The sequence below is a fragment of the Lissotriton helveticus genome, chromosome 6, assembly GCF_964261635.1.
Source record: "Lissotriton helveticus chromosome 6, aLisHel1.1, whole genome shotgun sequence".
NCBI lineage: Eukaryota > Metazoa > Chordata > Amphibia > Caudata > Salamandridae > Lissotriton > Lissotriton helveticus.
In genome coordinates, this window is record NC_136067.1 from 1281817802 (window position 1) to 1281844319 (window position 26518).

General features: G+C 46.1%; 1 protein-coding gene across 7 annotated transcripts in view; it reads right to left on the minus strand.

Moving 5' to 3' along the window:
* LOC144761709 (barrier-to-autointegration factor-like protein) overlaps positions 1-26518 on the minus strand; it is a 329435-nt gene that overhangs the window by 49260 nt on the left and 253657 nt on the right. For all 7 annotated transcript variants that reach the window (XM_078646967.1, XM_078646966.1, XM_078646972.1 and 4 more), the window contains one exon: positions 21088-21218. In XM_078646967.1, coding sequence (XP_078503093.1) covers positions 21088-21213 — 126 coding nt within the window. In that variant the 5' untranslated portion in view covers positions 21214-21218. The remainder of the gene's footprint in view (positions 1-21087; positions 21219-26518) is intronic.

Below are 26518 nucleotides of genomic sequence, written 5' to 3' on the forward strand. Positions count from 1 at the left end.
CGCCATAACTCGATGGCATCTTTCTGTGACTGTCTGGCTTTCTTTTTCCATAATGCTTCTTCTACTCTCATGATGCACTCGGCATCCCATGTGCCTGACACAGGCCATCTATACTTTTCCTCTAACTGTTTGGTATACTCGACCCATAAATCTAGATACAATATGGCGCTTATGCCATGCTTCTGATACATAAAATGACCTGGACTGTCCCTAGGCGGGACAGGAACTGCTGCTTCTAGCAGACCTTTTCTAGTTCTCAACTGACGCAGTTTTGAAAAGAGCGGCATGACTGAACTATAATCTGGACACAATACGATACACAATAAACACGATAACTACTTCACACTCATACCACGACATCAAGATACATGAAGAACATTCAGAATAACAGTTCGAACAGAATACTACCTGGAATACGGAAAACAGAATACATGAATTTTCTCGAGAACAGAACTGACTAGAACAGAAACTAGATGCACTGCTGAAACAGTACGAAACTTACCGGTCTCATACAGAGACACGTCAGGACCCGTATCCACCGGAGTGGACACTTCGTTTGTGGGCTTGTGTACCACCAACCCACGGACCAGAGTCAATTAAATTGACCCTGTCTAGATACTACCCCAGTAATGGTACTCACCGGGCAGTAAGAACGGAAGGCCTCAGACTGGACGGGACTGCTTGGACGCCGGACGGACGAACTTCGGACTTCTGTTACGGGTGGGCCTCCGGATACCTCGGACCTTGGACTCTCGGCTTGGGCTCTGGTCGGGACTCGCCGCGTTCCTCCACCGTCTCGTCTGGATGCTGGACCGCCTCCTCCGTCTCCTCCGTGGGCCTGAGGGATACTTGAAGCAGAAATATCTGCCGGTGCGCAGAAGAGTTCCGTCACGACTGCAGAGGGTCAGGGGGTCGGTGTGGCTTCACCGACGCGTGGGGAAAGGGCAAGTCCCTATTCGGGCGCCATTATGTGGTAGATAAATAAATAATACCTCTCTTTTTTAATGCATAAATGAATAACAGATAGCTCAATAAATAAGAGTCAAGATTCGAGGTAGTAGGAGTTTTGCAGGTTTAATACAGCATAAAGACAGGGACAGGACAACCTGCACAGGAATAGGATGGCAAGCCCTGGCAGCGCTGCCAGGATCTGGACAAGAAGGCTAGGAAGGATAACTTTTTAATAACAGTACATGAGCATATATACATAACGCAAACACATAGCATTACATCGCAATAGGCGTAGCAGTGGGTGGAGCAATAGGCGTGACGCGTAGCAGTCGCGAAAGATAAGGGTGAAAAGGGGTGTAACAGGGCGTATACATAGACATGTGATGCAAACGTAACAGAATATGTCATGAATGGGGTGGAAACCATGGAGGGGGCTACCTAAGGAGCCGGGACCTCTAACCTGATGGTGCGCGCAAACTGGCAATGACGTGTTACTAGGAGAAGCTGGGGGCTATGAACTCTGTGCTAGGAGCAGAGACTGAAGTCTGGAGAGTCAGGGCGACATGTACCTAAGCAGTATCTAGTATCTGATGTTTAGAGAACATGTTGATAGAATCCAAATGTTATCGGGGTAAAGGCGAACAGACTCTAAGACTGGAGCATGCATTATTCTACATGTAGTGCGTAATGAAGAATATTAAATGATCATTAAATGCAGTATTTCTCTTACATGGAGACGTAGAGGCTAGACAATGACGGAAACTATTGATGCGATTCAGTAGCTTTAGGAATGCAGAGAAGGAGGGCTGTACTGATAACTCGAATCATAACATACTCTTGGCAGACTCAGAGGCAGAGCCAGGCTGAACCGGGCACTGCGAGGCAGGAAGTAAGTGAAGGGTCGAGGATACAGGCGGGGGCTGTATCGCTCCTCAGCGAGGCTTCAGGGGACAGGAGCTGAATCTGGTGTCCAGGCCCTTTTGAGGCCTAGAAACGGAGATTTTACAATGGAATAACGTGCACACTGAGAAACGTGGCAACGTAGCTTTACATAGGCCTGATATTCGTAGTATTCACGAGAACTGGAAACTGACATACTAGAGATGGACACAACTGTGATTGCGTCTTTAATCAAACATGGGGAATACATATGCATATTAATCATGCACAGATAACATATGATGGAGGACGCGTAGGGACACAGAACATGGCAAAATTTACTTTTCCACAGTGTCCTAGAGGCCGCTTTGCTTCGCGTTACCCGGTGGTGGTGCAGGTGGAGGCCACCCCCTCCCCTGGCGCACCCAAGTTACACCCTGTATTCAGTCTGTCTCCACTGGGACCGCAAAGTGGGGTTATACACAGTCCGTAGTGTTCCCCATAATAGTAGCAACAAGCTCTAACCCCCGCACACAGTTCACTAAGGGAGACACACCAAGCCTCCTGTTCATGGCCACATGCTTGGTCATCGGCTGCTTCTATCAGGCCGTACTCTGCCGCCGCATCTACTGAGGTACCTCGGCAATCCGCAGCGCTCACTGCACATCTCAGTTCGCGACCCGGGGAGGCCACAGATCACCTCTAGTCACCTGTCAGGGCTCAGCGGTGCAGCATAGCTCATCTGCTACAGCGCCTCTGGTCCGCTTCTCATGTCAGTCATTAGAGCCCTCTGCGCGCCTTGATAATAGGGCCTTTGTGCATTTATCAGTGAAGAGCGCTCACTCGTCCACCTCACCAGGTTCCGGGCGGAATCTCTCCAGTTTGCACCAGTACACACAGCGGTGCCCAGGTGACGCCTGCGCCGCTCCTCGCCAGTAACGGATCGCCGAAGTCGGTCTCGGCTCGCGGCCCAGGGAGGCCACAGATAACTGCCAGTCACCTGTCTGGGCCCAGCGAAGCTGCTCAGCACATCCGCCACAGCGCTGGAGGTCCATTTCCCACAGCAGTCACCTCAGCTCACTGCAGTCGTTAACAATGTTCCCAGGGCTCGTGCACACTGTACTGCGATGAGTGCTCTCTCATCGGCCGCACCACCGCTCACCAGGATCCGGATGGGGCCTCTTTAGCCTGCACCAGTGCTCACATTTGAGATCAGCTGACGCCCACGTCGCTCCTTGCCAGTTGTGGCGCACGGATGTCAGCCACAGTTGGTTCATCAACATGTTCCGCACTCAGTTCCACAACAATATCGTCTCAGCAACTGTTCACTACTCATCAAGTGCTCAGAAACGTCAGAAGCACACCGAAATGATCAAGGTATCACAGGGCGTCAGCCTGGGCATAGCAGGCAGCACGATCGCGGCTAGCGGTGCAGGATAATTGCCGGATTCTGGAGTCGGTGGACGGAGCCTCTCAGAGCACGCCCACCATCTTGGCTGGCTAGCCACGCACCCCTTGTGTGAGCCCTCATGTACAAGAACACAACATCCAGAGTAATTCTACTTTGACACTGACCTCGTGGAATGTTGCGGGCCTATCAAATAAGTTATCCTCTCCTGAATGGATAAAGCACATGGCCACAACACATATTATATTTACATGGCCCGGAGATGCAACTACAAGCTAAGGCCTAGAACAACTTAGTGTACACAACTAAGACTAACAACGGTCCCCTATTCTGGAAGATAAATAATATGCCAATTAATATGTACTTTCTTAAGGTCAGTTCGACACCGAAAAAGGAATTGTTCATTTTGGCTAAAGATTGGGCTGATCTTTTTACTGAGACTTTCAACTCACCAAATAGTTGTAACATTTCTGGCACTCATGATGTATTGCCTCCTTGTGAGATATCTCACTGACACCCTGGAAGAAGTAATATTGGCAATTAATACAAGTTCAGAAGGGAAAGCCACATGACCAGACAGGTTACTAGTGGACTTGCTTAAATTCACTACTGACTTGTGGGCTCCCGTTTTAACATTCATTTTGAATGAAGCAAGGAAAGGGTATATTGCTTCCTCTTGGTCAGAGTCCATAACAGTACTGATACTTAAAAAGGGTAATAAGAGTGACCCTAAGTGCTATCGACCAATATCCCTTCTGGATTTGTATGCTAAAATTATGGGAAGAACAATCCTGCACATATTGGAATTATGGGCTGAAGAGAATTCCGTACTTAGTGAATCGCAGTATGGGTTCAGGAGGGGCAACCAAACCGTGGAACAGTGTCTGAATGTAAACCTTCATATAGGTAAATACACTAGGGCCAAATTGATCACCTACACCTTTGTTTCATGAGCTTGACCAATGCTTTTGACCTGGTCAATCATGGGATGCTATGACAAACCATGCTTTTGATGGGCGTATCTGAGGACATAGTTTTGTGTTTAGCCCAAATGTACAGTGATCTTACTGTCAAGGTACAAAATAGGCCAAATGGAGCATGAACTCGCCAATTTAAGATAACAAGAGAGGTAAAGCAGCGTTGTGTATTCGCTCAGTTTCTTATTTCCCCTTAAATTAATGGAGTGATAGAGAGCTTCAGGTGCACAATACAGACACCAGAACAGGTACTAGGTCTGTTACAGTTTTATTGTATGCAGACTAGCGGTCATGCTTTCTAGGTCCTCAAATGGGCTACAACTACTCATGAACTGTTCTACATATTACATGGAGAACAAAGACCCGAAAGTTAATCTTAACAAAAACTTCACAATGATTTGTGGAAAGAGAATATCGAAGATCCTTTTACATCACATCAAAGGTACGTCCCTATATAGTGTGCCATCTTTCTCCTATTTGGGTTTACAGTTTACTTTCTCCAATTCTTGGAACAAACATAAGGGAATATGCAGTGCAAATCTGTTGCGCTCAATTGAGAGTGTGTTTAGGTTTGCATCAAAACTTGATAATAAACCAATTGCGGAAATGCTTACTATTTAAAGGAAGCAAATATGTCTCGGCAGCTATACATGAGGGTGGTCTGTGGAGTTTTGGTGACACAGCGATCTTTATAAACTAACTCACTTCAGCATTTGCTCCCAGTCTCAAATTCCACATCTAAATATATTAATCACAAATAATTGGGAATTAACTTTATTGTGGATATTTTATAGTGGATGCCTATTCTTTTTTGGCAAGCTATTTGGAGTAAAGCAGAGACTGCATTAATTAAAGTGGTTATAACGAACTGATGTATCCCTTGATAATTTCCTACAAATCCCACGGCTACAACATATTAGGGAGGATTTGAGTAGGATTCTAACGATCCTGTTTTACTTGAAAAACCAGACTCAATAACCCAGTTTTCAAAAACAGAATTAAAATTGGTATTTGCTAGTGCCAGGAATGATCTCAGAAGTTGGAAATGATTAATTATAATATCTGTCAGGCATTATTTACCAGGGTTCAACTGGGGTGGCATGGTAAGCAAAAAAAAAAATAGATGGATTGAACCCAGATCTTTTGACCGGGGGTGAGTGGTTGGAAAGTTTAACCACTCCGTCCATCTTCTTATTGTGTTTGCTATGTTCACCCTAAGAGGCCAAGCGAATGCTCAGACGTGGGCCCCTTGCTCACTATGCCACTGGATTCAAGCTAGCCTGGCTGAGGAGGGGTGATGCCTAGAAACCAGTCCCATGATGCTTGTTGCCGGTAAAGGGAGGAACTGGCCTGGCAGTTCAGGCTGGATTGCTCTGATGAGAAGCAGGGTCAAGACTGATTTGCACATGGCTGTGTCCAAATTGAGGTGGCATAGTGAGCAAAAGTACGATGGGTTAAACCCAGATCTCTTGACTCAGGTGAGTGGTTGAAAAGTTTCACCCCTCATCTTGTGTTTTCTGCATCTTTGTCTAGGTACTGTATACTATATAGTTGCCTTTCCCCAAATGATATAATGGGTGTAAGGAAGTGTTGAATGTCCGTGTGATGGGAAATTCAAACATACAAATTTGCACTTTACTATTTTTTTGGTACATTTTATATGATTTTAAGAAAGCACTTTCAAAGAAGATTATGGATTAATATGAACCTTGTGGATTTTTTAATGGCTTTTTTAGGTCAAAGAAAATTGGAAGATATGCAAGTATGCTCAGCAGCACTGTCTTTAGTTCTAGGACCATTACAAGAAAGAAAGCTACTGACTCAATTAGAGCCTGATTTACGAATCTGTGTCTTAACAGAATAACTAAAGAGTCAGTCCCATATAAGCAACATCAAGGAACAGTAGTTCCTCTTTCTTTGCTGCTCAGCAGCCAGAATAAGTGATTTTCTTTAAAGTTGCCTATATAGGCCTTCGTGTTGGAGGGGCGGGCACATAACGATAAAGCTGTATTTATCATGCTGATTGTTGATTGTAATGCTTTTCCCTAATGGCACTTTACTGTGCAGACTGTTGATTGTACTCTTTTGCCTACCGGCACTGAAGGTGTTGAGCCCTCTGGGCCTAACTAACACCGACTTCTTGCGTGGTGACAGAGAAGCTTTGTTAGCCCTTGAGCGGTAGCCGCACAGTCTTCCTCACAGCCTCAACCCTCCTTCAGTGAGAGAGGGGCTTTTCGGTGGGCCTTCATACGAGGCTCTCCACACAGTAGCGCGTCTCACAACGAGATGCATGGTGCGCATTACGTCTGGTAAAAGGGGCGTAGAGGGCGCGTGTCTCTCCTCAGAGTAGGCGCTACCCTTCCTATACAATTCCTGCCATTCCTCGGCATGCGTCAGGATGTTTTTGCCAGTTTCCCCATCCGCTGTGAAAAATGTACTGTCATTCCAGAGAGCACGCTGAAGGCAGCGAGGCAACCCTCTCATAGGTAACCTTGCTCCAAATAAGTAGTTTCCATTACCAGGCCAACGTATTTAGAGGTCGGTGAGGTCAACAAGCATTGATACAGGCAATTCTAACTGGGCTCAGTAAAAACTGTTTGCAGTGGTTCTTGCTAAGCTTTGCATTAGTTTTTTTTCTTAAATTCTGATCTCCAATTTCAACTGAGCATCATGGCAGGTGAGTTTGATGCCTATTGGGAGTCTGTGGAGGAGGAACACTCCCTTCTCCCCATCCATGTAAGTTGGTAAATGCTATTGATGCATCAAAGGAGAGGGCGGTCTCTTTGGCTTTCGAACCCCTGAGCCAGTGCATAATTGAGCTAACTGTAAAGTGCAGTGTTGTACTCCCAGCTGGGGAAGGTTTGAGGCTGGAACACCCTACTGGTGCAATGAGAGCCTCTAAGGGCAAGAGCAAGGCCAGGCCAAATGCCAACACCAGAACATCCGCTACCTCATCAGATGCCTTTGAGAGGCTGCACCAGCTCTTCCTCAAAAGGCACCTAGACAGACAGGAGGCACAAGAGGATTCACAGCCTGGTGATACCCTGATACCCTGAGGACGATTCCTGCCCCAAAAGGGGGCAGATAATATCAGGGACAAACCTGAAAACCCAGATGGGGTTTCGGGTGATGAACCAGGTCAGAGAAGACCCTGGCGACCGAAGGGTGTTGCCAAAAAACCCAGGCTGGAGGCTCCTAATGATCAAGATTCCATAGGGATACCAGGTGTGGCCAACCTGGAAAAAATTGATCATTTCCGCTCTGCGGACTGGATCCCAGCACCAAATTTGGCGCGTTATGTGGCCAGCGGTATCAGGAAACCCATGGACCAGGAATTTTGGGGTCACCTGAAAGAGGAATGCCCCCAGCCCTTCCTGGCCAATAAGGTAGCAAGTACCCCAAGCAGACGCTCAAATGGCAACATTTATCACCAAATTCATTAGAGACCCTAAAAAAGGCTTGGACCATTTCTGGCGACCTGCCAAGATAAAGTCTTGGATATTCTGGGATCGCTGACAAAAATCTCAAGAGCCAGGCCATATGACTGATCCCTCAATCCTATCAGGATGGGCTCAAAGGACCCTGTGTTTTCTAGGAAAGCGAACTGTGCGTTATCGACCGAGGGTGGGCATTCCTTGTTGATCCCAGGTTAGGCGAACTGGCCACCACTGAAGCTGGCCCGGTTGCAAACGGAGGTCGCTTTGGTGAACCTTTCATAAAGGAGAAACATTTTCATCTCTGGACAAGGCCCCAACAGTCCATTACAAAGGTCTTTACAAAGCAAATTTTTGGGTGGGCGGGAGGAGATATGTAGCGCTCCTCCGGACGCTCATGGAACTCCAACGCCCCTGAGCTCTAGATGAGGTTATCTTTTCAGAGACAGGACTACAAGAAATTTGGAGGGTTCTACCTCTTGAGAGGTCATGGCAGATAACAGGGCGGAAAAGGAAGTTTCCGCAGAGTCTACAATGCGCCAGGTGGAATGACCGGTAAGAAATGCCCCTTTTTTCCTACTAGTAGTGGCTGGAAGACTGGAATGGTTCAGCCACAAAAGGGCGTTCATTACAGGGGACGCATAGGTGCTTCAAACCGTGAAGGGGTTTCATATAGAATTCCACGGAACACCCTGAAATTATTCCCCACCCTGTCCTTTAGTCTTCCCATGAGAAGGTACACAAGTGATAAACAGAGAAGTGAAAGGCCTGGTAGAGAAAGGGGCCATCACACAGTCAGTTCTCCATCCCAAGGGATTCCTGAGCAATTTTCTATCAAGATAAAGGACCAGGGGTTCAGACAAGTAATACATCTACGGGAGTTCAATCAATGAGTGCTATACCGTCATTTCAAGATGGAGGGTATTCACCTCCTAAGTGACATCTTGTTGCCCAACGAATGACTGGTACGGCTCGACCTAAAGGATGCCTACCTCACCGTCCCAATATTTCCTCCCCACAAAAGGTTTTAACACTTCCAGTGGGACAACCAGATATATGACTTCACATGGCTGCTGTTCAGTCTGTCCTCAGAGTCGTTGTGTTCAGTGGTGGCTGACACTGGTTTAGAGTGGTGGGGAGGGTGGAGGGGGTGCAAGGGAGAGGGAGATGTGGGAGGGAGCACAAGGGAGTATAATAATATTTAAAAAAATGTATACCTTGTCTAGTGCTGCTGACCGCCGCACGTTCCCCTGCTTCCACTTCCTGGTCCCAGCAGTCCCTGGGCCAGCACCACGGACTCCCCATCTAATCCCTGAGCTGCTCTTAAGCATGAGAGCAGCATGGGGATTAGCTGGAGCTGTCTGGATCAACGTTTGCTCAAGCACAGGGAGTCTGTGCTATTTCTCTAACCCGGCTAGGCAATTTAGCTGAGTTGGAGAAACCTAAATGCGCATGTCAATTTGGCCAGCCTAAGATGGCCAGCCAAGTTGATATGCACACTTAAAAGTGTACATCTACCACTCCTTTCACCCCTCTCAAGGCCCGGCCAGCAACTGAAAAATAAAACAATATTAAAATATAAGCAATCGCAATGGAGCGCACACCGCTAGCCCCTCCTCCGGGTCGCCCCTGGGGATTCTGGTACATGGAGTTCTTGAGTGGATCACCCCAGTGGGTGCAAGTCGGTACTTGTAGAACTGATAATCTCTAGACCCGATACATGTCCCGGGTTTTTGGATGTCGCCCGAGACATGGCTCGGGTTTCGGGATAACTTCCCTCATCAGTAGAGAAAATAGTTAGGGGTGGAAGTGAAGGCCGCCACACAACCGTCAATGGCTTTGATGCCCGAACCGGCACGCAGGTGCGTCGTCCAGGAGCCCGTCGGCTCAAGGCTCAAGGGAGCCAATTTGTATAAGCAATCGCAATGGAGCGCACACCGCTAGCCCCTCCTCCGGGTCGCCCCTGGGGACTCTGGTACATGGAGTTCTTGAGTGGATCACCCCAGTGGGTGCAAGTCGGTACTTGTAGAACTGATGATCTCTAGACCCGATACATGTCCCGGGTTTTTGGATGTCGCCCGAGACATGGCTCGGGTTTCGGGATAACTTCCCTCATCAGTAGAGAAAATAGTTAGGGGTGGAAGAGAAGGCCGCCACACAACCGTCAATGGCTTCGATGCCCGAACCGGCACGCAGGTGCGTCGTCCAGGAGCCCGTCGGCTCAAGGCTCAAGGGAGCCAATTTGTATAAGCAATCGCAATGGAGCGCACACCGCTAGCCCCTCCTCCGGGTCGCCCCTGGGGACTCTGGTACATGGAGTTCTTGAGTGGATCACCCCAGTGGGTGCAAGTCGGTACTTGTAGAACTGATGATCTCTAGACCCGATACATGTCCCGGGTTTTTGGATGTCGCCCGAGACATGGCTCGGGTTTCGGGATAACTTCCCTCATCAGTAGAGAAAATAGTTAGGGGTGGAAGAGAAGGCCGCCACACAACCGTCAATGGCTTCGATGCCCGAACCGGCACGCAGGTGCGTCGTCCAGGAGCCCGTCGGCTCAAGGCTCAAGGGAGCCAATTTGTATAAGCAATCGCAATGGAGCGCACACCGCTAGCCCCTCCTCCGGGTCGCCCCTGGGGACTCTGGTACATGGAGTTCTTGAGTGGATCACCCCAGTGGGTGCAAGTCGGTACTTGTAGAACTGATGATCTCTAGACCCGATACATGTCCCGGGTTTTTGGATGTCGCCCGAGACATGGCTCGGGTTTCGGGATAACTTCCCTCATCAATAGAGAAAATAGTTACCCCAAACACTGCTCTGCTGACGAGGGAAACTGTCCCGAAACCCGGGCCATGTCTCGGGTCCAGAGAACTTGGGGATAACGAGTAACTACTCGCACCAACTGTGGTGAACTACTTTTTACTCGTCCATCTACATGCACTACATGTACCAGAGTGCTAAGGGGCGACCCGGAGGAGAGGCTAGTGGTGCGCGATCCATCTTGGTTGTACTTAAACGGCTCCCGTGAGCCCTGAGCTGACGAGCTCATGGAGACGCACCTGCGCGCCGGAGAGGCATCAGGGCCTGTGACGGTTACTTGGCGGCCTTCTCATCCACCCCAAACACTGCTCTGCTGACGAGGGAAACTGTCCCGAAACCCGGGCCATGTCTCGGGTCCAGAGAACTTGGGGATAACGAGTAACTACTCGCACCAACTGTGGTGAACTACTTTTTACACGTCCATCTACATGCACTACATGTACCAGAGTGCTAAGGGGCGACCCGGAGGAGAGGCTAGTGGTGTGCGATCCATCTTGGTTGTACTTAAACGGCTCCCATGAGCCCTGAGCTGACGAGCTCATGGAGACGCACCTGCGCGCCGGAGAGGCATCAGGGCCTGTGACGGTTACTTGGCGGCCTTCTCATCCACCCCAAACACTGCTCTGCTGACGAGGGAAACTGTCCCGAAACCCGGGCCATGTCTCGGGTCCAGAGAACTTGGGGATAACGAGTAACTACTCGCACCAACTGTGGTGAACTACTTTTTACACGTCCATCTACATGCACTACATGTACCAGAGTGCTAAGGGGCGACCCGGAGGAGAGGCTAGTGGTGTGCGATCCATCTTGGTTGTACTTAAACGGCTCCCGTGAGCCCTGAGCTGACGAGCTCATGGAGACGCACCTGCGCGCCGGAGAGGCATCAGGGCCTGTGACGGTTACTTGGCGGCCTTCTCATCCACCCCAAACACTGCTCTGCTGACGAGGGAAACTGTCCCGAAACCCGGGCCATGTCTCGGGTCCAGAGAACTTGGGGATAACGAGTAACTACTCGCACCAACTGTGGTGAACTACTTTTTACTCGTCCATCTACATGCACTACATGTACCAGAGTGCTAAGGGGCGACCCGGAGGAGAGGCTAGTGGTGTGCGATCCATCTTGGTTGTACTTAAACGGCTCCCGTGAGCCCTGAGCTGACGAGCTCATGGAGACGCACCTGCGCGCCGGAGAGGCATCAGGGCCTGTGACGGTTACTTGGCGGCCTTCTCATCCACCCCAAACACTGCTCTGCTGACGAGGGAAACTGTCCCGAAACCCGGGCCATGTCTCGGGTCCAGAGAACTTGGGGATAACGAGTAACTACTCGCACCAACTGTGGTGAACTACTTTTTACTCGTCCATCTACATGCACTACATGTACCAGAGTGCTAAGGGGCGACCCGGAGGAGAGGCTAGTGGTGTGCGATCCATCTTGGTTGTACTTAAACGGCTCCCGTGAGCCCTGAGCTGACGAGCTCATGGAGACGCACCTGCGCGCCGGAGAGGCATCAGGGCCTGTGACGGTTACTTGGCGGCCTTCTCATCCACCCCAAACACTGCTCTGCTGACGAGGGAAACTGTCCCGAAACCCGGGCCATGTCTCGGGTCCAGAGAACTTGGGGATAACGAGTAACTACTCGCACCAACTGTGGTGAACTACTTTTTACTCGTCCATCTACATGCACTACATGTACCAGAGTGCTAAGGGGCGACCCGGAGGAGAGGCTAGTGGTGTGCGATCCATCTTGGTTGTACTTAAACGGCTCCCGTGAGCCCTGAGCTGACGAGCTCATGGAGACGCACCTGCGCGCCGGAGAGGCATCAGGGCCTGTGACGGTTACTTGGCGGCCTTCTCATCCACCCCAAACACTGCTCTGCTGACGAGGGAAACTGTCCCGAAACCCGGGTCATGTCTCGGGTCCAGAGAACTTGGGGATAACGAGTAACTACTCGCACCAACTGTGGTGAACTACTTTTTACTCGTCCATCTACATGCACTACATGTACCAGAGTGCTAAGGGGCGACCCGGAGGAGAGGCTAGTGGTGTGCGATCCATCTTGGTTGTATTAAAATATTGTTTTATTTTTCAGCTGCTGGCTCTGAGACAGTGGGGCGGTGCTCCTCCGCCATGACGGAGGAGCTGTCCCTCTTGGTGTTTCACCAAGGCATTGAGGCCGGTGAAGGAATGGCTTTGGGCACTGGGTGTACGACTCATAGTGTACCTGGACGACGTCCTTCTGATGCACCAGAATTCAGTTTTACTCTCGCAACTCCGGATGACTCAATCTCTGTTAACAAGACTTGGGTTTTATACTAAATGGCCATAAGTCAGATTTCGTGCCAACACAACAGATGACCTCTCTGGGGTTCAAAGTTGACAGGGTGCACCAGTGCCTCAGGTTACCCAAAAAGAGGATGATTTTGATTCATTGGGAGTTGCGCACAAACCTTGGAAAGGGAGATTTTTCCCTTCGGCATTTGGCTCGGATTGTGGACCTTCTATCTTTTTCGATCCAAGCAATCTTTCCGGTGTCCAATAGACTACTGGGCCTTACTACGCCTGAAGGCGCAACACCTAAGGTGGGGCCTGAAGTACAGGCAGGAGATTTCCTTTTCCCCAGGGGCAGGAGCGGAGCTTCGCTGGAGGTTTGAGCATATGCAGGCCTGGATGGACGGGCCATTTACAGATCAAACCCGGAACTGATGATCGAATCAGACCACAGGCGGTCAGAGCAAGACGAGTCTCTCCACATCAACTGTCTGGAACTCCTGGCTGGATCCTTTGCGGTTTGGAGCCTGGTGGCCAACAAGGTCTCCTGCACCACCTTGTTGAACATGGACAACATCTCCGCAGTGAGATATATCAACGGTCTCAGAGGCATGAGATCCACGGTACTGGTGGACTTGGCCATGGACTTCTGGAACTATTGCCTAGTTCTCAAGTTGTCCATCAAGTCAAAATAACTGCAGAGAAATTTCAGATTGTGGATTGGCAGTCCAGGCACCTACAGGATGACAGTGCTTAGAAACTAGAACCCTCTCTATTTCGGAGCCTGATGGTTCAGTGGGGACCGTGTCAAGTGGACATGTTTGCATCCGGCTTCAATTACCAGCTTCCTCATTTTTCAGTTGACACCCAATCCCCTTGTAGAAGCAACAGACGCCCTCCTACAAGATTGGAGTCAATTCTGGTAGAATACGTTTCCCCTGTTCTCCATGATAGCCTAACTCACGGCATGGATCTGGTATCAGAAAGCAGAAGTTATCTTGGTGACATCGCTTTGGAAATCACAAGTTTGGTGTCCAGTTCTTCAGGAACGCTCTATGAATTTTCCAATCCATATTCCCCTGACTCCTCGTCTTCTGACGGACTCAGATGGCAACTTGCACCAACTGGTTCAGGGAGGGACTCTCCGGCTGATGGGTTAGGGATTTCAAGGGATATTGGGAGATCCTGGGCCTTCCATCAAGGGCTTCCTCCATTAACAGAAGAACCTGGGCAGATTTTATGGTCAAGAAATACAGCTCTGCATGGAGATGGTGGTCATGCTGGTGTATGCGACATGGTTTGGATCACGTGGGGGCAGATATAACGCAGGTGGTCAACTTCTTGTCTGAATTGGTGGACAAAGGTTTGGCCTACCACATGAATAATGCCTCCAGATTTGCAATTTCGGCAGGTCATGTCCCCATACATGATGTTCTGGTAGGGGAACACCAGTTAGTCTGCAGTCTCCTGAGGGGTATACGCTTCCCCCACAATCGAAGTACTCTTCCCTATGTGACATTAATGTGGTACTACAACTCCTGCAATCAAGGCAGGATAATGCAAATCTTTCCCATAAGGAGTTAACATGCAAGTTGGCTGTTCTGTTATGCCTTATCTTGTGCAAATGAGTTTCGGACGTCTGTACCCTAAATGTCACAGCACGTATGTTAGAGTGAACTCCAGAGGGAGGGGGTGTATTTCACTACTGTGCGACGCACCACATCCAACACCAGGGTAATTCACTACCCGGCTTTTCCAGGTCATCCAATATTGTGCATTGTACACTGACTCAGGATGTACGAATCTATGACTGAGGAATATAGACCACCTAGAACGGCACAACTATTTATTTCCCTCAAAAAGTCTTTCAAGCCAGTAATGGCAACAACTATTACCCGTTGGGTGAGATGGATACTGAAAGAAGCAGGCATCAATGCCTCTGCCATCAGAGCACACTCCACCAGGGAAGCTATAGCCTTGAAAGCCTCCTCCCTGGGAGGTGCCTGAGGACAGCCTCAGAGGAGCGGACTGGTCTTCCGACTCCACATTTAGGGCATTTTATTTCAAACCAATCACTGGCATGGTTTCACTGGTTGTCAACCAGCCTTAAACTAGCATAATCTGAGCTTTTGTTCCTGTCATAGAATATAAAATGTACTAGCTTTCGTGAAGTAAAGTTTCAATTCTATTAAGGATGCGGAGGCGAGGATTATCCCCCCGGTTTTGATTATTATCTATTACCCTCCCATTATCCATGGGAGTGTTCAGTGTTGGAGAAGTATAATGTGGTTCAGAGATAATATTAAAGTTGTTTCCACCTTGTTAAGTAATGTTGATTCTAACTGTTCCTATGGTTTGCGAATAGAGGGATCTATTCACCATTAGGAGTTTTGATTGCTACCAGTATTGCTGACTTTGTGTATGATTTAATGTTAGGTCATATTTTGGAATTTATGATGGCTATCTTTCTTTTCTACAGGGTCAGAAGCAAGATTATTGACAGAAAAGCGGGATGCAAGATGTTTCGCTCGAAGAAAGTGAAAGTGCTGTTTCTTGATGTTGATTATATAGGACTGGCTATGGTTGTTCTGTTATTGTTACAAAGACTCATGGGATATCTAGTCTTTCAATAGAAATATGTTGTTTAAGGCTGCTGAGTGAAACAAATTGAAGAGTTGAACATAATCCTCTTCTACGCATCCTTAATAGAATTGAAACTTTCTTTCACTAAAGTTTGGAACTTTATATTGTATAGTATGCTGCTAAATTTTTAATGATGTTATATACTGATGCACTTTTATGGTTTATCTTGATTGCAAACCGAATAAAGGATTTGAACTGAATTACTCCATTTGTGTGTCTGTGAATGTGTGTATATGTATATATATTCAGGAGTGGGACATGAAAAATGCATATCATCACAAAACATGATGAAAATTCTTGTGAAATATGAAAGCAAAGACCGTGACAAAATACTGGATGAGTTTTAAGACTGACATTGATCATTAGAAATTGGCAAAGGAAGATGTGTTAAAGAAATTTGAATCGGAAACGTACATTCGCTTGAAAAAGCATGAGCATATAATAACTTAACGGAAAGCCACTAAATTCGAAAGAGACCGGATGGATTACCACCGGGGGCAGATTTATACTTTTGCCCGTAGATCCGATAATATTCGGAGGCAGAGAATGTCCAAGGCTACCAGCTCTGACACAACCAGGAATCAGGAGCCACTTACGGACCTAAGCTCGGAGGCAAGTTCTGTGGTGAGCTTGGATGCGTAATTGGGTTTGGAACAAAACAGCAGGGTTCCAAAACAGTGTGAACCCCCTTCAGTCATTGAGAAGTTTGGTTTTTTATACATGGACCGGACTCAAAATTCAAGGCCGAATCCTCAAAGAAGAAAGGAAAAAGTTCAAAGGAGGCGAAAAAACTGGTGGCATGTGCATGGAACTGAGATCAAGTACAAAGACAAAGGAGACATACCAACACCGATGATGAATGATTGTAATGCCACCATAAACCTCACGGACCTTGAGCTAACAGGTGAGGAGAACCGGATTTTATCATTAGGTTTATCTTTTTGCTAAAGAACACATACCCAGACATGTATTGATTTCTTCAAATACATCAGGAAGCTAAAATTGAGGAAATTTTTCTGCAATAGGAGACAAGTTTCGGAGAGGATTGACCCGGGTACACAAGAGGAATGAAATCTAGAAGTTGGGGACATAGAGGTATTGTGTGATTTTCAACAACTTGAATGGGAGAGAGAGGGATTGTCAAGATATGTTAACGTGAGGGAAACTGTGGACCTAATGGGTTTAAATATTTTTGACAGTGAAGTGTCCGGATTTAAACCTAAATCAATCTTCACTCCCAACACCCGAGAGATGCAATTGACATGTTCTCAGACTTGGTAATTAAAGATCTTAAAGATTTACCCCTCACCTCTAGCAAAACATTCCCAAAGGAGTATGGCCAAAATACCAAATGATTGTAAAAAAGATAAAGTCCAGGAATGACATAGTAGTCCGACAATCGGACTAAGGTGGGAATGTGGTTCTTTGGTCACTTGATGCATATAATGCAAAGGCTAAAATGCAACTAAGGGACCACCACTGTTATTCTAAAGTACCCCAAAGTAATCGAGTGGAGGTGAAACTCAAATTCTTGAAGGATCTCGCCCGTTGGAGAGGGATGTGGTTGCTACAATCTGAGCATCTATTCATGAAGGTAGAGCACCCGGTTACCCCCGTCCTTTATCTAATCCCGAAAATACACAAAGACAGGGAAACCCCTTCAGGCAGGCCCATAATATTCGCAATTGGGAGCCTGTTTGAACCCACTACCAGATACCTTGATTCTTTCTTGCAGACATTTGTCCAGGCACTCACGGCTTCCATTCAGGACACCAGGGATTTCCTGAACAAAATTTCTAATCTAAGCTGGAAGGAAACTTACCATCTGATAACATTGGATGAGACTAGCTTGTACACGCGTATAGCACATGATGATGGTCTTCGTGTAATTCGGCATTATTTGCACACTCGCCCCATTAGCTTTTACCAACATTCAGGAATGCTTATAGAAATGTGCAGGGTGTGTCTAATGAACAACTACTTCATGTTTGGGGGTGAGACATACAAGCAGCACCTGCTTTGCCCCGGCTATGCTAATTTGCATATGGGCTGGTGGGAGGAGCAGGTGCTCAAGGTCAAACATGCCAAAGAATGGGACACTAACATCATAACCTGGATTTGGTTTATCGATGATTTATTTGGGATCTGGGACGGGTCTTGGGAGTCAGCGAAGAGCTTTACACAAGACGTCAATGCCAACAATCTTAACCTGAAATTTACAGATAACATCAGTAAGACAGCAGTGTCGTTTTTATACCTGGAGGTATATGTTGAGCAGGGGGTGATTCACACCAGAACATTCAAGAAGCCAACAGCAGGAAATACGATCCTCCATGCTGGGAGTTTTCATCCTCAGTGGCTCAAAATGAGTATTCCTTATGCTGAGCATCTGAGGATGAAACTTAACTGTAGTCAGGCCCAGGCGCTAACGGAATCGCAGAACTCTCTAACTGAGAGATTCATTCAGAGAGGTTACAACCCTGTCATCTTAGACCAAGCCAGGACAAAAGTCAGCTCAATAGAGAGACACACGCTGTTGGAACTTGATGCTGAGAAGGTCAAGGCAAAAACGTTGAACACAGGGAACCAGATAAGGATGATAACTGGTTACAGTGCCTACCAGTCTAGAGTGAGAGATAGTCTGTGTAGGCACTGGCACCTAATTCAAAGAGACCTGGTTCTAAATGAAATTGTATCACAAAAACCCATGATCACTTTTAATAAAGCGAAATCTATGAGAAGTGATCTTTAGTCAATAGCCCTGAAGTAAGCAAAGTTGAAAATTGTTGCCCGAGCGTGACAGCAGAGACACCCCCAGAGACTTCCTCCTGGTGTCAATGGTTGCAGGACCTCAGAGTTCGGTGCCCAGACGGGAGTCTCCAGGTAGGAGCAGGCTCTCTCCCCACTACACACCGCCCTCCGTCTGACTCACCAGGCCACAGGAAGCACGGCTGCCAAAAGCCCCTCCGCACTGGCAGGCCCGGGGTCTAGCCGCAGTCAAGTGCAAGAGCGCAGCGCTGGACCCCCAGGTTAGGCCTCTGGAACGCAGCCACAGGAGGGGGAGGCCCACCAGGGGAGCCCCTCCTCGCGGTGCTGCAGCCGATCTCCCAAAACTTCACTTGCAATGGTCAACAAGGCGGCAGCCCGCACTGGTTCCAAGGGGTCTGGTCAGAGGGGGGGGGAAGGGCCGAGGCCCGTCTCTCTCCCTTAGGTCACCAGGGCGCCAGACGGTCACAGGTCCGCGGTCTGGAGTTCACCTCCGCCCCGGGCGCCCCAGCCAGCAGCAAAGCCGAGTTCAGGAGGGTCACGGTCTGCCAGGAGAGTGAGCGCCAAAGCCGATTCCCATGCCAGGCGTGGGTCCCGGTTATGTGAACGCGGCCATGTTGGGTGCTGGATATCACCAAGGCCCGGCACAGAATCCGACGGATCCCCCAGATGCGTGTTGCAGCAGCAGTAACGGATGGCACTGGTGTAGCACACTTGCTGGTAGTGGTTCACGGTAAGAGATGTCTGCTGATGGCAATCTGGCTTGGAGCGGATGACGGAGGGGTCCGGAGCACTCCAAGGGCCAGATGTAGGAGCCCAAATACCGGTCGGTAACGGCCGATTTCGGCCGTTACCGACCGGTATTTAGGAATTGGCATGTAGGGGCCAATTTTACCGATTCGGTAAATTTACAGAATCGGTAAAATACCGAATCGGTATTTTTACCGATTCGGTAACTTCCAGATGTAGGTGGGACTCTTCTGAGTGCCAAAGGCCTTTCAGATTCGGCATTTTACCACCCAATCCAATTGGGTGGTAAAATACCGAATCCAGGTGTGCTTGCACATGTGTGCATACACACCTATGCCATGTGACAGACAGACATGCCCTTAGGGCATGTCTGTGTGCCACATGGCACACATGCCTGTATTTGGGGTGCTAGAGGGTGTCAAAGTGACACCCCCTGCACCCTTGCTGGAATCAGTATTTACCGAATCGGTAAATACCGATTCAGTATTGCCCATTGATTCATATGGGCTTCAAAGGCCCATAGGAATCAATGGGCAATACCAAATCGGTATTTACCGAATCTGTAAATACCGATTTTTATAGAATCGGTAATTCAATTACCGATTTTACCTAAATCTCCATCCTTCATATTTACCGATTCATAAATACTGAATCGGTAAAATTCAGTATTTATGAATCGGTAAATACGAATTACCTACATCTGGCCCCTAGAGTGCGACCGCCGTCTTGACGCTCCAAGCCACCACATTGTTTTTTAAGGACAACAAACTAAGTCCTTTGTTTATGTTCATGGCAGTATCTAAACAATGTAACTATGTAAACAGCCTGTATTGGTAGACGATGATCAAATTTCATCTGGGTCGAAAGGCGTTGCACCCCCCCGATTCAGCACCTTGAAATAAATTATTTCCACGGCACATCTGGTGCGGCTCGATTCTGTCCCCTGGCACTTGTTGATGGTATTAGACTTTGGAGAACTTAGCGGGCTGTCAGGATCGCTGCATTTGAGCCCAGTCCCAAAACAGCAGCAATTCAAACTTCCTGGACTTGGTGTTGAGATACATATGTATTGTGCATTTAAAGGGTATGTGTATGTTTGTGTGTGTGCGGACAGTGCATGTATACTTAGGCATAACAAAATATTCTTCCCAGGATCTGGAGAAGAAGTTCTCTTTAAACACGTGTCCATGTTGGCTACCTCACTGGGTACATTTCTGCATCTGGGACGTGAGTCATGGCTTGTTTGCTCTTGGTGCCCTTGAATATCCGGACTGTGTTCATTTTGTTTAAAACTTTAATAAAGAGCTACTTTGAAAAAAAAATGATGGCAGTATTACAAATATTTATTGTTTTAAATAATTACCAAGATCCCTCAGCTTCATCAGGGATGAGCCACCGAGCATATCCATGAACAAGTTAATGTGCAACAGGAAGCGCGAGCCACTGAGTGATAGCCAGCCAATAACTGGAGACACAAGCCAGTAGGCGGGGGCAAAATCTTGGAAGTATCTATGAGTGAATACAAGCCAGCACTCAAGCAAAAGCCAGCGAGTCCAAATAAGGTGTACAAGTCGGTGAATGGGAGCAATGTTCTCCAGTGAGTGGAATTCCGAGAGCGCAAATATGAAAGTAAGACTTTTAAAATGTTTGTTCCACTTGTTAAATTGGTTTGTAATATGAGCAGGGCCACTGAAATTATGCCATTGTGCGGCTGCCGCATTTTTCCGCATAGTTATATGTGTGTCACATATTTGCAGATTTTAACAAAAAAATGTGTTTCTGGCTCAAACGGTTCAAAAGTTACCTAAAAAGCAGTGATGCCTATTGCTGTGTAGTGGAAGGGCTTTTGCAAAGCGTGACTAGTCACCTTTCTGTTGCTTATTGCTATATTTTGGGGGTTAAACTGGCATGAATGAGGTGCATCCAATGGCCAGAAAGTGTTAACAAGTGTACAAATTTCAAAATAATGATTGCTATAACATTACATTGCATAATTTGGCTTTTCTTACAGTATAATTTACTCAACCCTGCCGCATAATTTGGCACCCCTTCCATATAATTCCAGTGGCCCGGATGATAAGCTCTCGATTAAGTAAAAGCTGCATGTTATTTCTTCAACTGGTACTTCCTGTCAAACCACACGTCGCTTAAGTCTTAATGCCCAGTGAAGGAGCTAGTTCAAACCTTACCTTATCAAAGCCCAAAGCCTGCAATCTTGTTCCAAGCACTTCTCCAATACCAGCCAGCGCTGTAACAGACTTTTCGCCCATGGGCTCAGAGACAAAGTCTCTGTGTTTCTGTGATGACTGAGACATCTCACCTGTAGCATACAACGACAGAAGATAAAAATACCAAACGTCATGCATAAAAATAGAGCAAAATCCAATATTTGAGCCTCCCATTTACCACTGGAATCGATCCAACTGATAGACAACTAGTTGAGAATCCTTAAACAATGGGATACCATAACATACCATATCAAGCAACTCCTTAACCGCTCCATTATCACCATGTACCCATTCTGACAATTCCATTTAGACATCAAAGCATCTGCTGGACAGCACCGCTTCTGGTTATATCCAAAGAAGTGGGTGTAAAACATGGTAAAGCGTGCCAAAGCAGAGCCGTAAACTGAAAAGCACCTACAGTAATTAGTTACTCCCTTTTTACATAATAGTAGCCCTCTAGAATAAATTAGCTTCTTAGTGCAGCACAAGCCTATTGAGAATTGCAGTACAAACATAATTACCTGATTTTGCTTTTCATTATTATGCTTGTATTTTGGTTAATGTTCGTATTTTGTTGACCGGGGAAGAGGTCAGCAATGCAGCTGAAGCCCCCTCAATCTACCGGATGATTCTGGGCCCCGAAGTTAGGCACTTTCTGTTTAAGAGGTTGGATGGCAGCTATTTTAAAAGAACCCGCTTTAAAGTGTTAAATGCGGTGTTCGAAATTTGGAACACAGTTCGGAGAAGTTTTAAGATTCCCGTACTCTCGGTTTATACACCTATGGATGCCACTGGATTGCTACCATCGCTCTTCTGGGCTCATGTGGCTGCCATCTGGAGGGTGACTGGTCTTATCCGACTTGGCGATATGTATCAGGCGGATGGGACTTTATTTTCGTTCTCAGAGCTGGTGGATAAATATCATTTATCTACAACCCAATTTAAGTTTTTGTAATTAAGGGATTTTCTAGGAAAACATCCAATTTGTACTACGGCTTAAAATTATAGAAACTATTTGACGACAGGGAAATATTGGCTTAATATACAAAATATTGTTAGAGGGTAGAATAGATGACTTAGAGAAGTACAATACTAAATGGGGAACATGGCTGGGAAATCCTGCAATCTCATTGGAGAAATCGATTGATTTGTCTGGAAGAATTCTAATGGCAGCTAATTTAAAAAGTCAACATTGTAAAATGCTATTTAATCTGTACCACACTCCTGCCAAGATGATGAAGTGGGGGGCCGTAATGATGGAAAATGTTTTTGGTGTGGAGCAGATAATGCAGATATTCTTCATGTTTTTTATGTATGTGCTGCTCTAAACTCCTTGGTAGGATCCATAGAAAGAGTTTTATCAGAGTACAGGGGTCCAAGTTAAAGTCTCTAAATATATGATGTTATTAGGAATTGGGGAAGCATTGAGCCAGGGGAAACCAATGTACAAATGTCGTTATTTAAATTGTATGGCCATGGCGGTGGCACGGATTTCAATAGCGTCCTTCTGGCTACGACAAGAGGTTCCTTCTTTTGAAATGTGGCAGGCCAAGTTGCTTAATATTTGCAATAAGGAATATAGCTTATATTCTGTTAAAGGACCTAGAAAAAGAAAGTAGGCTCTACAGGTTTGGGGGGCTTTGAGAGATTATATGGCAGGATAAGGGGTTATGGTCATATGAAATTTGTCATCTTTTGAGTTATTTTGATGAAATGTTATATTTATGAAAGACTGTGTCCTCTGTTATTGGTTGTAATAATCAGAGATGGATATTTGTATGTACCTTGCTGCTTTGGATTTCAATAAAACATATTTTTTTTTTAATTGGATGGTTCCATGGGTTAGTTTCAGGATCATTAATCACTGGTTATTCCAGAGTGATTATTCTTTTAGTGATTAATATCAGACACCTATTCTCATCACTATATTTGAAATAAAACTCACGCGATTTGCTAGGGACTTCCAAGGTAAATCAAAGATGTTTTAATTAATAAATTTTTGCTTGGAACGAGAACCCCCAGCTTATCTACACCCCGTCTTCTAGCATTACCTTTTACCCTTAGTCTTATTTTATTTTAATCCCTTTTTTAATTAATAAACAAAATCCTTTCTCTTGTCCCTTAATACTTTCCCTTACATATCACTTTTTTTTTGGGGGGGGGGGGGGGGGGGGGTGATAGCTTGCTATCTCCAGGATATCACGCACTAGGTCACGGGCCCTGCCGGGTCGGAAAAATCACCGGTGGAGCGACCCCTTTTCTAGTCATATTTGGATTACAGCCCTGAGGAGTCGCGGAACTACTTCTCCTAACGCGATGAAACATGTGTCGGCTGGCTGGTTTTGAGAAAAAAAATTAAAGAACTGAACTGTAGTGATACCCAGCAAGAAATCCCTGTTTGTTTTCTGTTTGATTTGTTCTTTTGTATATATGTATCTACACAGATACGACTGAAGGAAACTTTCCGCTGTGTGCATAGGGTATTCTGTTTTATACATGTCCTGTGTGTCGGTTTTTCTCTGACACACTCTTGAGTGGTTAGAGGGTCTTTTCCGCTCACCCAGTTGCACCACATCATTACTTTTTCTAATACTTCTTTGCGTCCACTTTTGGCAGAGCGCCCAGGTGCTACACTGAGATATAAAAAACCCTTCTTTTGTTCAATAAAACAGTGAACCATATAAGTCTAACATATTGTATCAGATACTAAAACAAGATTTAAAACATGATCTCCGCCCAAACAACCCTTCCTACACATAAAACAATATCAGACACAAGATACGACTCAAATACAACCCAACTACCCCCCATCACCATATACCACACATAAGGACGTAAAGATAAGAAGGACAAACCCTCCACGCTTAAGGCTAAGATAGAAAACAAACAATTAAGAATGAAAACAATAAATACTTATGTATGAATGCAACTCTACTCATTTCTGTGCAATTATTCAAATAACTAGCATTGAAGTTGCACTGTATTCTAACCACAGACATAGTCTCCTAAATAAACAGCAGTTTTCCCTATTCTAATTTCTCTTTCTGGTCTTACCAAATATTTCAGGTTAATCTCTCTCTGCCTCTTGGGCTTCAGTATTTGCTTCTGACCTGGTACATTCCTTGTCATTCATAAGTAACCATGGTGAACTCATACTTCCACCAAACATAGCCTTATGCTTCACCTCACCATGTTTCTGATATAAAGTCACCCTTCTCAGTTTCCATGTTTGTCCACTGTCCAATATGACCCAATTTCCACCAATATACTTCATTTTAAATGGGGCTCTGAACTCAGACAAATCCTTGACAACCCCTCACAGTTTACCTTTTGCCCAGTCTCCCACCTGAATAAATCTGCATTCTTCTTCGGGCAAGTTTGTTTCCTCCTAAAACCACTAACACCTTCCTGCATCCAAGAAGGTACTAACTTGGTGTCTGGATGTCTGCCACGCATCTTATCGAATAGACTCTTTCCTGTTCCAGAATGTACAGTGGTGTGATAGGCCCATAACATTTCTTTGATGACCTTTTGTACCTTAACCCCAGCAGTACAGGCTAATTGCATCGTCCCTTACACCATTGTGTTAATTCTTTCACACAAACCATTACCTTGGGGGGTTTTACTGAGAAGTACATGCATGTCTTACCCCTTCATAAACTGATTCATCTCCTGAGAGGTTAATTGTGTTGCATTATCTGGGAGTAATTCCGCCAGAATCCCTTCCCTACGGACCACCTCAGTTAAAACATTAATAGTTGACTCTCTGGTAATGGACTTCATAAAGATAACCTTCACCCACCTTGACTTTGCATTCACCAACACAACAGCATATCTTTCATGATCATGCCAACAATGAAACGGACCAATAAAATCTAAACAAATTTTCTCCTATGTATATTCATCTTCTGCTGCAATTTGATCTCCTCCAGTTTTCCAACACCAACATGTAACCCTCTTTTCTGATTCTTTGCCACTTTTACACTTTTACACCCATTCCTTAACTTGCTTATCCACTATTGGTCACCACAACTTCTACTTTACCTTCTTGGTGGTCAAAGTTTGGCCTAAACGTCCCTCACAAGCATGTCCAATTAATCGATTTCTAAGTGTTAGAGGGGCACAAATCTTTCACCCCTTATAGCCAGTCATTCCTCTTGTACAGACAATTCATCAATAACCTTAGAGAATGGTCTTAAACCTTCAGTATAGACGCTCCCCTCTCACTGCACCTGTAATAAATGTCACCACACTCTTGAGAATTTTATCTTGCTGCATCTCTGTGATCCAGTCCTTCTTTGATATAGCAATACCTAGACCTTTCGTAAAGTCGTCCCAGTTAGTTACGACATCTTCTAGCTGCAGATCAATGTGTTCAGCAATTTTATTAGGTTGCCTTGAGTGAGAGTATGCTACCTTATCCTTCCATCCCGGTAGAAACTCTACCCTACAATTGCAATCTTGTAGTCTAACTGTCTGGCATGTCAATCTATCTGAACAGTTCTTTGTGACATCAGGTCCTAATATCTGAAGAAGGGATTTATGATCTTTGCGTAAAGTGAAAGCACAACCCCATATAAACACACAAAAATACCTAGTTGCCCAAGCAGCCGTCAGTGCCTCTAGTTCTATGACCAATTAGTTAATTTCGGTATCCGTAGAAGTATGTGGAGCAAAAGCTACTGTTTCTTCTTCTTCTCCATGTATTTGTGCCAGATCTGCACTAATGCCTAATGCACTGGCATCCACCGTAAGTACCGTCTTCAAGCCTGATTGAAACGCTACTAAAACTCCTGCTTTTGCTAAGTTTTCCTTATCCATGGTGAAGGTTACCTGCTGTAACTCACTTCACACAAACGTCCTTCCTTTCCGTAACAACTTCCTTAATGCTTCTGTTTTATGTGCACAATTCTGCACACATTTGTAGTAATACTCCATTAAGCCTAAAAAGGACCTTCATTTGTCTCTATCATTAGGCATTTCTGCGTTAACAATTACACTGACCAAATTGTGTTTTAGTATTATGCTTTCCCTGGTGATGAGGTAACCCAAATACTCCACCTCTTGCATTCCAGACACACATTTTTCTCTCCGCAAAGTTCACCCAGTCCTACCCAATCGTGATAGCACTTCTCCCAATGTTTTCATATACTTCTCTTCAACTTCCCCACAGACCAAAATGCCATTGTGGAAAAACACACCTTTAGTGAGACCGGTCATTTTTTGAGTTCCAAGAAAACTGCAGGCTGATCATAAACCAAAAGGGATTCTATTAGTTTGAAATGTCCCTTCCGATGCTATAAATGTTGTGAAATGTTTAGATTGTGGACTAAGCTTCACCTGATGATATGCGCTTCGCAAAACCAGTTTTGAGAAATACTTCTCCCTTGAC